Raw genomic sequence first — 11,223 nt, forward strand, 5'->3', positions numbered from 1 at the left:
GGGGGGGGTTGGGGGACGAGCAGGGGTGCGCCCCGAGTGCAGATGGGGGCGTGGGGAGGGCTGGGCGGGGTGACGGACGCAGCTACCTCAGCAGGTGCAGCAGCTGCCGGCGGCTGCAGGCGGACCACGAGAGGTCGCCGCCGGCGGGCGCCCCGTCCTGGGAAGCCATCACGTGGCCGCTGGGCTCGCAGCCGCTGCCCGGCGCACCGTCGTGCTCCACGCCCAAGCTGTGCGGGGGGAGGCAACGCTGAGGGTCCCCTCGCCTACCCACCGCCTCCATCCCCCGCTCCAGTCCAGGCCCGGCGGATCCTGTGATGACCATGGCAGCAGCGTGGTTTCAGACCCCAGGGGGCTCCTGACCCTGCCACCAGAGAGCCCTGCCTCAGTTTCCCACCCGAGAGAGCACTGGATCAGCCAGGGGGCTCCTGCCTCTTTAGGCTAATAAATATCAAAAGGCTTTAAAAGTGTTGAGGCCAATCTAATCCGCAGTATTATAAATCAGGGTGGATAGGGTCTGGAGGCACGGCGGGGGGGGGGGGGGGGGGGGGGGCGCTGCCGGTGATTACTTTCTTGATCTGTGGGCTGCTGGCTCAGAGTGGGAAAATTCATCCACTGCTTGCATCCTAACACGTTAATAAAAAAGTCGAGAAAATGTGCAGGCCTTTGGCCATCGTCTCCACTCCTCGTGGAAGACAAAGGTTTTCAAAACCTTCTTAAAAACAAAAACAAAAAGCAAACAAACAAAACCAAGCTTTTTCCTCCGAACAAGACAGATGGAGGCCTTGCAGGGTGGGCATGGGGTGCGGGGGTGGGGGGGTCAGGTGCAGGAACCAGGGTAAGAGCGGGCCTGTTGTGGGCTGATGTGGGGGTGAGGAGCCCCAGGTTCACTGGGCACCTGGGCCCCTCACAGAGATAGGGGTGTGGGGGATTCCACAGCAGAGCTCAGTGGGGGGAAGGCCTGGGGGCAGGTGGGGGCTGGGGGGAGGCAGCAGAGACTCACTTTTTACTTTAGGAGTCTCTGTACTGCCTGACTTTTTACAGCAAGTGGGTGTTACTTTCATAATGAAAAGACTAAAAACCATAAAGAAAAGAAGTTCGCCACTTTGGGTAAATGACAATAGATAGGAACAAAGATTTGCCTACAGAATGCAGAATGTTCATAACAGGAAAAACTTGGAAACAACCTAAAAAGCCAACAACGGGGGGATTAGTTAAATAAATTACAGTGCATACAAAAAAAATTATAAAAGATGTAGGAAAAATGTTTGGGATGTATTTATTGTTCCATTAAAAAACAAGGAACAAAACAATATACAATACAATCCCGATTTTGCAATAAAAAATTGTGTGTGTGGGTAAGAAATAACTAAAACACAAAACGTGAACAGATGTTATCTCTAACTGGTAGGATCTGGGATAATTTTTCTTTACCTGAATTTCCTGGAAAAATTATTTTCTAATTGCTAAGTTTGTCTTGCTTGTTTTTGGAGGAAAAAAAAATTTTTAATCACCTGGTAATCAAGAAGTATCAGATTTCCCAGCCCTTGTGCCTGCCCCACCTCCCAAGTCCACTGGGGCCAAGGTATAGGTTCCTTCCAGCAGACTCTTCCGGGGCCCACCGCCAGCCTCGACGTGACCTCCTGGGAGCCCCGGTCAGCTCCTGGGCCTCAGCTTGGGGACATGACGCCTACCTGTGCCCAATCTCATGGGCGATGGTGACCCCCAGGTCAAAGCCAGTATCCTCAGTGATGAGGCAGCTCCAGGAGGACGAGCAAGCACCCCCCAGCTGCGTGACCCCCCGAACCTTCCGGTTACCATCAGGTAACTCCAGGTCAAACCTTGGGAAGACAGAACAGACATCCAGGTGGTGCTGAGGTGTCTCCTGCTGCCAGACCACCTTTGCAGAGACGGGGCGCAGCTCCCAGGCAGGCTGGCGTGCCCCTGGGGAGCACGGCTACCTGGTAACGTAGAGGACCAGGTCGGCATGCCCGGGATCCATGTCGTCCTCAGGGTTGACTGTCCTGCTCCACTCGCAGACGCTCAGCAGTGACGCCGTGATGTTGGCTGTGATATTCGGGGCATCCTGGGGGGTCAGTAATAGAGCCCGTGTTTATGGGCACTGCACCCAACAGGGTGCGGACAGCCATTGGCATCTCAGGCCTCACCGCAGCCCTGTTCCGACGCATGCTACAGATGGGGAGACCCACAGGAAGAGGGAAAGAGAACAGAAGTGGGTTTTCCAGCAACTCTGGGCTCCCAGCTCGGCGCCTACCTCGGGCTGGGTCAGGATGACCAACTTCACCAAATGTACTCGGAACTGAGCCCCCAGGGATGGGTCCCTCAGCAGCTCTGACCCCTGTGGAAGGGCAGGAGAGAGAGACGGTTAACCAACCGTGGGCTGGCGCGGCCTGACTGGCGGGCTGGGCCCCGGAGAAGATGCGCCATCAACATGGGAGAAGATGCTAGTCCCTGGGCGGGGAGCCAGCCACAGGGACAGGCAACGTGCTCTGGTCCTCCCCTTGCTCAGGGCTCAAGAAGTCCAACCAACACACACACACACACACACACACACACACACATGACCCTGAAACCATGGGACACAAATAATTGTTATTAGTCTAGAACATTCCATTCCAACACTGTTCTCTCTCACCAGATTCACCCTGTCCTTTCTCCATTCTGCCCATCCACCTGAAACACCGTTCTCTGCTTGTTTAACCTTCGTGTCTCCGTGATGCAGCATGAGGGCCTCCCCTCCCTCCACAAGCCCTTTCCTGGGTTCCAGAGAGAAGGTTCCCCCCACAGCCAGCCTCCTGGCTCTCTCCTGGCACACGTGTCGAGATGCCGATCGTGCGGACGCCTGGGTGGCTCAGTTGGTTAACCGTCTGCCTTTGGCTCAGGTCATGATCCTGCGGTCCTGGGATCATGGGGCTCTCTGCTCAGCGGGGGAGTCAGCTAATCCCTCTCCCTCTGCCCCTGCTCCTGCTAGTGCTCTCTCTCACTCTCTCTCTCTTTCAAATAAATACATAAAATCTTAAAAAAAAGAAAAGATGCCAATCGTGGTTGACTTGTCATGGTGCTGTTGGCACCGACTCGTCCTCTGAATTACACAGGGCACCCATGGGAGCACTCTGCTGTCAACTGGCCTCAGTTGGCCTGAGCCTGACACCGAGCTCTGCCGCTTTCCTTTCCAGGCTGCTCAGGATCCCGTGAACTGACCCTGGAAGCCCAGGTTTCTTATCTGGAAAATGGAGGGAAAGCCTTCCATGCTGTTAGCAGACTTAGGAACAAAGCAGCTGGCACGAGGTGGGTGTCCTGTCACGACAGCACCGTCTGGGCAGAAGCCAGGCTGGCATCTACCACCCTCCTGGGTCCTCAGAAGGCACAAACGAGCAGAGGGAGCACGGCTCCATCCCCATCATCAGCATATTAGCGGTGGGACCCCCAGTGCTTGAAAACAAGAGTTTTCAAGCCACTCAAAGGAGATGCTGTTCAGAGATGCTGTTCACCCGGAGGCCGCAGGAGGAAACCTGAGCGGGCTTACTGTGGCCTGGCGCCAGGTCTGCAAGGGGGCGGGACCACAGGGGTGTGGCCGTGGGGCCCAGAGAACACAAGGGGACAGGGAGGGGGCAGGGAGGGGACCGGTGGCCTGGGGCTCTGAGCCTGGGGGGGACTTTTCCGTGGCCACACCTGAGGCAGGGCACACAGTGGCGCTAAGAACCGCACATTCTCTGGAAGCAGCCCACGCTTCAGGGCCAGCTTACAAGCAGGACAGCACTCTCCTTGCAGTGTTGTTCCTGACGTCCTGACGCTGTAGAAGCTTCCATGGCAGCCTAGAGCAGTCACTGCGTGTGTGCGTGTGTGTGTGTGTGTGTGTGTGTGTGTGTGTGTGACACGTGCGTTCCCTAGCTGCGGGCACGGGGTCTCGTGGAGTCTGTTAGATTACCCGTGAGCATTCGTTTGTTGGGACGCCTCTGTCCCTCTGATAACACTCAGTGGGAGTCGTACTCCCACCCCCCCTTCACCCCTAAAGCCAAGTGAAGGAGAGGCCAGCAGCAATGGGGTGCCCACAAGAAGAGGGCCAGCGGTGCTGGCCCAGGTGCCCGTGGAGCAAATGGGCTTCAGGACAGAGGCCAGATTCGAGAGTCCCCTGGAGAGAAGGGACCCAAGTAGCAAGAGGCTGTGGGGTACACTAGGGAGCCAAGAGGGGTCCCAGGACCTCACTGACCTCCACTCCGGCTGAGGGAGGGGAGGAGGAAGCAAAGGGCAGGCCGCACCCTTCCCCCCTCCAAGGCCCTGGGGCCCAAGCATGACCCCAGCCTTAGGGTTACACCTGAGTTCAACCCAAATTCAAAGTACCACGTAAGCCAGCCCACGTACATTCTACCCCAAGCCCCTGGCGTGGGGCGCCGGATCCGGAGGCTCCCAAGTCCCGCGCCTTATGGCCAGCACCGTCCAAGAGGCCGGCTCCGCAAGGGACTCACCGTGTTGAGGTTAGTGAGAACGTAGCGCTCAGTGTCCTCCTGGTGAGCCTGGTAGACGTCAGGGCCCACGGCCACCAGCAGCTCCAAGTGCAGGACGCTCCCGGCAGCCCATCTCCGGACTCGAGGGTGAGGAGGACGGCCTGCTGAGGGAGGAGGCAGGGCTGACAGCGAAGGTTCTAGAAAGCAGACGACTCGTGGTTTGCCCACCCACGGCCAGGTCTTTCCTGGGCTGAGAGACCATGTGAGCCCTGTCCCTGCCACTACCCACTATAGGGTTTAGGGAGGCAGGGGTCCTAAGCTTCCTCATGGGAAATGTGGGGAGCAGGGGATACCAGCCTCCCAGGTGGGTGAGCACCTCGGGAGCGGGCCTGGGCTGTGCCCACTCTCAACCCCTACCTCTAGCCCTCCAGAAGCTGGCCTCCTGGCTCCTTAGGAGGGTTGAGGGTCCCAAGCTGTCGGAAGTCGCTTTCTGCGGTGACTGTTAGAACCAGTGGGAGCTAGCCCAAGAGGCTACTGGGTCTTGGATTCCACCCCACCCCGAGGCCAGATCCCATTAGGGACCAGGCATTCCGGAGCATCTGAAAGGGCCCAGTGGCAATGCAGGGCCCAAGGAGGGAGCTATTATGTGGACTTTTTGTCCTTTGGGTCTCCCCAAAGCCCCAGGCACTGACTCTGCCTCCTTGATGCCCCTCTGGGCACCTGCTGGAGAGCAGAACAGGGTCATTCCACGATGACAAGGAGAGCCCCAAACCGCGCCCTGCCTGCACCTGATGCAACCCGGGGGATGGAAGAGTGGGCCTGGGAGGCAGCGGAGCCAGCTCCAATCCTGGTCGTGCCCTGAAGCTGCTGTGTCAGCCCTGACCAGCCACTCTCTGTTTTTGGGCCTCCGTGTTCCCGTCTATACTAGTAACTAATACCAGTAAGCGATGTCCTGCCAACAGCGCACGCCTGTGAACGTGCTTTGTAAACTACGAAGAGCTGCTCACAGGCTGGACGTCTATCTGTCCCCCAAGTAGACAGTTGGGGGCATGGCTGGAGGCCGGCCACGTGTTCCCCTGGCCCACCTGCTCCCCAGCATCCTGACAAGGACGGTTCAATCACGGTTGCAGCATTTTGTACGGCCACCTGGGCGTTTCGGGGAGCTGCCCCCCCCAGAGCTGTCCCCAAGGGCAGCTCCACCCTCCCTCTCCCGGATGCTGTACCTCGGATGACTTCTGGGGCCTCGGGGGCCACAGGGGCCTTGGGGACAGGCCTGTGGATCAGGTGGGGCTGGGCACGAACCCAGGGAGGCACCAGCTCCTGGTGCTGTCTCCTCACTGGCTGGATGTAAAACCGGTCTGCACCCACGAGGATGTCACCCTCCTAGAGAAGACAGAGCAGCCTGGCACACAGCCCACCGGCCCTACTGCATGACAGAGGCTCTCTGGGGCACGGACCTGCCCTGAGNACCGGTCTGCACCCACGAGGATGTCACCCTCCTAGAGAAGACAGAGCAGCCTGGCACACAGCCCACCGGCCCCACTGCATGACAGAGGCTCTCTGGGATGTCACAGCACTGGGCACGGACCTGCCCTGAACTCTCCAACAGCTCCTCTCCAAGTCCAGCATCCCCAAACCCATCCTTGTGGGACAGCTGGGGACCCGAGCCCTTCCGGAGCCATGCCTACAGCTACACCTGCTGCCAGCAACTCCCCCATCCCCCCACCCACACTCTGGTCCTCCCTCACATCGCGGCCTTTGGACCCCAGGCTGTAGGACCTGGGAGAGACACTGGTGGGATCCCACGTGTACAGAAATGGAGGGGGCCTCAAGGGACTAGCTAGGCCCGTGCTAACGGACGGCACAGCAGTGACCAGACTGTCCCGGGGTGGCATGTGTCCCGGCCCACGCTGGGGCGCCCAACACAGCAACCAGGGAGGGGTGTCAGGACATAAGTGGCTCTGTCTTGACGGATGCGTTGTGACAAATTTACATGGCCACCTGACAACCCAAGACACCTCATCATTTCTCAGTTGAAGACCCTGAGATCCGATCGAGTGTCCAGTCCGAGGTTGTCTGGATTAAGTGACAGAGCTGGAATGTGAACTCAAAGGGCTGACTGCGAAGCCCTGGTTCTTTCCACTCCTTGGTCCCCTGGATTCGCACCTGGCTCTGCCGCCTGCTAGCCGGGAGGCCTGGGGGAGCTCAGCCAGCTTTTCTAGCCTCTGTGGAACATGCCTTCATGGGGCCTGGCACGCGGCAAAGATCCGGTGTGCTGTCCTCCCGCACACCCGGCTGGGTGGAAGAGGGCTGGGGGACCTCTCTGCACCATGGGGTCCCACCAAGCACACGCTCAGCATGGCCTCTCCCCGAGGCTGAGCCGGGCTCCCACTCACCAAGTGGCCCGAGCAGTAAGTGACTCTGGCCACGGCACCCAGGGGCAGCAGGGGGCGGCCTCCCGAGAAGCAGAGATGGAGCGGCCATCTCAGTAGCCGCAGGGAGGCATTCAGCACGTGCTCGCTGGTGAAGGAGGCCGTAAGGAGGCTCCGCTCCGGCGGGAAGGAGACGGTGAAGAGCTGGCCCCAGGCGTGCAGGGAGCAGCTTGGGGCCCTGCAGGGAGGCCCCCCGGGCCCATCTTCACAGATGCAGCTGAGAGGGGCCACATCGAATGGAGGCACTGCAGGAGACAGGAGGCTGCCTCGCTCAGCCATGCTCAGCCCTCCGGTCTTCCTGCCCGGGAGAGGAGGCCCCAACTTGTTCCCTTTGGTGTGGGGACGCATGCTGGCCTGGAACCCCGGAGAGGTGGGGTGGGAGCCTGGGTTCAAATTCAGCTCTTTCCAGCTTGCAAGGGGGTGGACTTCAAGTTGCCTCTCCCATCTGGGCCTCACCCCTGGAGCAGACCAGCACTCGGCACACTAGCCTCACTGCACGACAGGGTTTCACGAGGGGTGGCGTGAACCCCAAAAGACAGAGCACATTCAAGCACAGCTTCTGGGGCCTCTGGGGAAGGCAGGCGCCCAAGGCCATCCTCACCATCCTCTTCCACCCATCTGCCTCACCCCTAAGGAGCCCCCGGAGGGCTTAGGGACCCCAGGCCCCATCAAGGGCAGAGCTGCAGGGACCTGGGGCCCCGATACACAAGTTTCCGGTCCGCATCCCCACCCCCAGGCAACCCCAAGCAGGGCTCGGTGTGCATCTGACCCAGGCCCCAGAGAATTCAGTCACAAGTGGGACATCCCTTCTATCTCTCCACCCTGACCGCTAGGCCACCCTTCCTCTGGGTCCCAGCAGCCTTTAGAACAATGGCCCAACTCGGAAAGGGGGCTGGCACCCCAGAGAAGTCCACAGACGTGGCCGAGAGCGACAGGAAGGCTCTGGCTGGAGCTTGAGCCAGTGCCTATCTTGTTTCTCACAGAAAAGATAAATATTTCCATCCGCGACCAGACACCACAAGAGCTCCTGCAGCTTCCCCAGCCCCAGGGAGGCCCCGGGGCAAAAGGGACCAGCTAATTAGTAACCATTCCCTCGAGATACTGAGCAGACGCCTGGGGTCAGAACCCCAACTTGGTCCAGAACACCCAGACCGCTTTCATGGACTTGGCAGAAGTCCAGAGTTAATTAACAGAAATGACGGCGGCTTCTTGGACCTCCTCGCAGCAGAGCCCGGACTCTGAGGATGTGCCCCTCAGGCTCTGAGGAACTCCCCCTGCTAAGAAGACTCCAGGACAAGTACCTTTTAAAGTAGCTTCAGGGCCAAAATAAGAAGTCACTTCCTCTGGCGCCAAAGCCTGAAGAAATTCCTGCAAGACATAAAGGACAAGGGAGAAGAGAAGAGGGAGAGGGAGAGGGGGTGGCAGAGGGGCAAGGGGAAGGGGGAAATCGAGGTGGGGATGGAGGAGGACGACACAGTACTTACTGAGAAGCCCATTCCTTCCACAGCGAGCACTCCATCCCCGAAACCCTAGGCTCAGATCTGCCCCCCCCCCACGCCCAGTGCAAACCCTAAAGCTGAAAGAACACCCCCACTCTCCCCAAAGGCTGTTTGGGCAGTTCCGTCTCTCCCCAGGGCACCCTCCTTCAGCACCCAGAAGAGCTCAGACTCCCGGCCCCAGGGCTCCCCAAACACGTCCGCGCCTGCAGACTCACCCACCTGCTGGAAATCGGAGAGACCCCAGCAGCCCAGGAGAAAGAAGGCCGAAGTGAGAACTGCCCCCACGCCTCTCCCCCAAGGGTGAGGCTGCCTCATCCTCAGGAAAACCAGCCTGTGGCAGAAGAAGAGAGCCTTGTGACTGGATATCTGGCCAGTGTGGAATGTGGTAGACCCTGGTGGGTGGGAAGATGGGGCTGTGTTTACTCTTGGGAGCTTCCTCTCGGGGCCGGGGCCATGGGAGTGGGCAGCCTGCACACTCTTGCACGAGGCGGGTCCTCGGTCCAGAGCACCGGATCCTACACCCTGGGATGGGGCTGCGCCAAGCAGCGTAATCAGGAGGAGGGAGCACTGGACCGGGAGTCTTACAGATGTGGATTCAGGCGTGATTCTACAACAAAGGCTGGGTTCCTCTCCCCTGACTGATAAAAGGCTGTGCATTCCAGCCCCCAACCTTCTCTCTACTGACACCCCATAATCTGTCCCGCTCTCCACTCCTCATTCCCTTCGTCAAAGCTAAAATTGTTGGGAGGCAGTCATTACACAAGCTCATCTATCTGGGATTGAAGAATTGCAATTCAGGGCACAGAGATTTGGGTCACAATCCAAATAACGCCCCACTCGGGAACCAAAGTCAGAAGCATTCACAGCAAAAACAGGCCATTGCTTACAGAGAATTTTTGATTGGTGTTGGCAACAGAAAGGGAATCTTTATAATATAAATCTGGACTGAGGCTATCAGTAAGCAGCCCTTCACTGTAGGAGGGCTGCAAGTGTTCAGGCTAGGTCCCTGGAATATTCGCACTCTGGCCCAGTTCAAAAGTTCACTGTTCCACCGGTGACGATGGGGAGGACGTGTGCGAGGCCCATCTCCTTAATGGACTCCTGGCTCCATTTTAAAACCCCTTGACATAAGTGACGCTGTTTCATTTCACCCTCCTCACCCAGTGCAGACCCCAGGCTCCCCACTATCCTCACGTCTCACAGACATTCCTCTGCTCCACCCCCTCCCTCTCGGCTACTGACTATTCTGTGTCTGCCCCCCACGGACTGTTACAGAACCAGGAGAGGTGGCACCACGCTGCCCTCAGCATCACAGACCACCAGGCACCCCACTCCACTTTCTGGAAGATTCTCGGTCACACTCTCCAAAGCACTATTTCTGGCTCCCTCACACCTCCAGGACCCCACCCCCAACTCAGCTGACAGCTAGCAGGGGGACTGTGCAGGTCCCCTGCCTCCGTGTCCTCTGTTATCCCAGAGGCTGCACCGACATTCCATCCTGGGTGGTTGGCTTTCCTTTCCCAGGCCTGATCTGGGTGATTGCCTGAGGCTCTCCCCGCCCATCCTGCATTTCCCCCTTTACCTTTCCCAGGTAGGCCAACCCAATTCACGCTGTGAGCTCCTGACTATCTCTGTGACTGCTCCCGGGAGACCCAGAAGGACACATCGCCCCCTAAGCCAAGCTCATCACTGCTGGCCTGGGCATCGGTCATGGGCTCCCACCTGGCCTCCCCGCTCTCGCGTGCGCCCTCCCTGTCCCATTTCTCGTAGAATGTCAGTGACCTTTAAGAACTCAAGTCAGACTGCATCACCCCCCGGCTTTAAAGCAGTCGATGGCTTCCCCTGCCCTTAGAGTAAAATGTCCACACCCCTTCCTGCAGCCTCCGAGGCTCCGTAATCACAGATTAGACGGGCCCTGCTGTTCCTCTGCCTGCGTCCCTAAGCCTCTCACTTGGCACACAGAGCCTTCGGGCCCTGCTGTTCCTCTGCCTGCGTCCCTAAGCCTCTCGCTTGGCACACAGAGCCTTCGCCGCACCAGCCCGCTGCCCCGTTAGGGCTGCTGCGTCAAGGGCTTTGCTGCCCTTCCCTTTGAGCCCTGCTTTTCCCTTCAAGGTTCCACTCTCACGTCACCTGCTCAAAGAGGCCCTCCCTTATGACCCGATCTAAGTGGCCCCCAGGTAGGGTTGCCACATTCAGAAGATAAAAATCAGGACACTTAGTTAAATTTCAATTTTAGATACACACGCATACTTTTTGCTTTAGTCTATACCCCCAATATTGCAACTACAGCATCACGCATAATTATACTAAAAATTATTCTTTATCGGAAATTCCCACTTCTCAGGGCATCCTGCAGATTGTCTGGTAACCGCCCCAGCCCCCCGCCCCGGGTCAATCTCTTCCCAGCATCTCTGTTATCACCTTCATGGCAGTTACTGGTGCCCAAAATTACCTGGTGGGTTTGCGAGCTGTTTCCCTGAAATCCCCCCACCGCCGCACGCTCACGCACAGACTCACGTGGATGCGTTCCGGGAGCCGAGGCTCATCCGCGGAGTTAATCCAGGCACCGAGGGGCCAGGCAAAGGGGTGCTGCTGATTTATCGTCGCCGCCGTTGCGTAAAATAACACAGCGTTGTTACAATGCTTCCTCATTGCTATAGGCTGTGGCTCAAGCGCCTCTGCAGCCCCGGGGCGCCGGGGTCGTCCTTCGGTCCCCGGGCCTCAGTTTCCCCACTCGGAGAGGGAGGAGGGGCGGAGCCCGGGCCGCCCGGCTGGGGGGCGTGGCCCGGCCCCGCGCGCCGTTCGCTCCGCCCCCGGCCTCCCCCACGC

General features: G+C 58.6%; 1 protein-coding gene across 1 annotated transcript in view; it reads right to left on the bottom strand.

Moving 5' to 3' along the window:
• ADAMTS13 (ADAM metallopeptidase with thrombospondin type 1 motif 13) overlaps nucleotides 1–11,158 on the bottom strand; it is a 41,307-nt gene extending 30,149 nt beyond the window's left edge. Inside the window, exons 1-10 of the mRNA XM_034664774.1 lie at nucleotides 10,912–11,158; nucleotides 8,614–8,725; nucleotides 8,197–8,263; nucleotides 6,860–7,140; nucleotides 5,687–5,846; nucleotides 4,485–4,660; nucleotides 2,273–2,356; nucleotides 1,959–2,083; nucleotides 1,692–1,838; nucleotides 87–227 (exon numbers count right to left, since the gene is read on the bottom strand). Of these exons, the coding sequence (XP_034520665.1) occupies nucleotides 87–227; nucleotides 1,692–1,838; nucleotides 1,959–2,083; nucleotides 2,273–2,356; nucleotides 4,485–4,660; nucleotides 5,687–5,846; nucleotides 6,860–7,140; nucleotides 8,197–8,263; nucleotides 8,614–8,725; nucleotides 10,912–10,940 (1,322 nt within the window). The 5' untranslated portion in view covers nucleotides 10,941–11,158. The remainder of the gene's footprint in view (nucleotides 1–86; nucleotides 228–1,691; nucleotides 1,839–1,958; nucleotides 2,084–2,272; nucleotides 2,357–4,484; nucleotides 4,661–5,686; nucleotides 5,847–6,859; nucleotides 7,141–8,196; nucleotides 8,264–8,613; nucleotides 8,726–10,911) is intronic.
• Nucleotides 11,159–11,223: the final 65 nt, after the last annotated feature.

Source organism: Ailuropoda melanoleuca, chromosome 7 (assembly GCF_002007445.2).
Source record: "Ailuropoda melanoleuca isolate Jingjing chromosome 7, ASM200744v2, whole genome shotgun sequence".
NCBI lineage: Eukaryota > Metazoa > Chordata > Mammalia > Carnivora > Ursidae > Ailuropoda > Ailuropoda melanoleuca.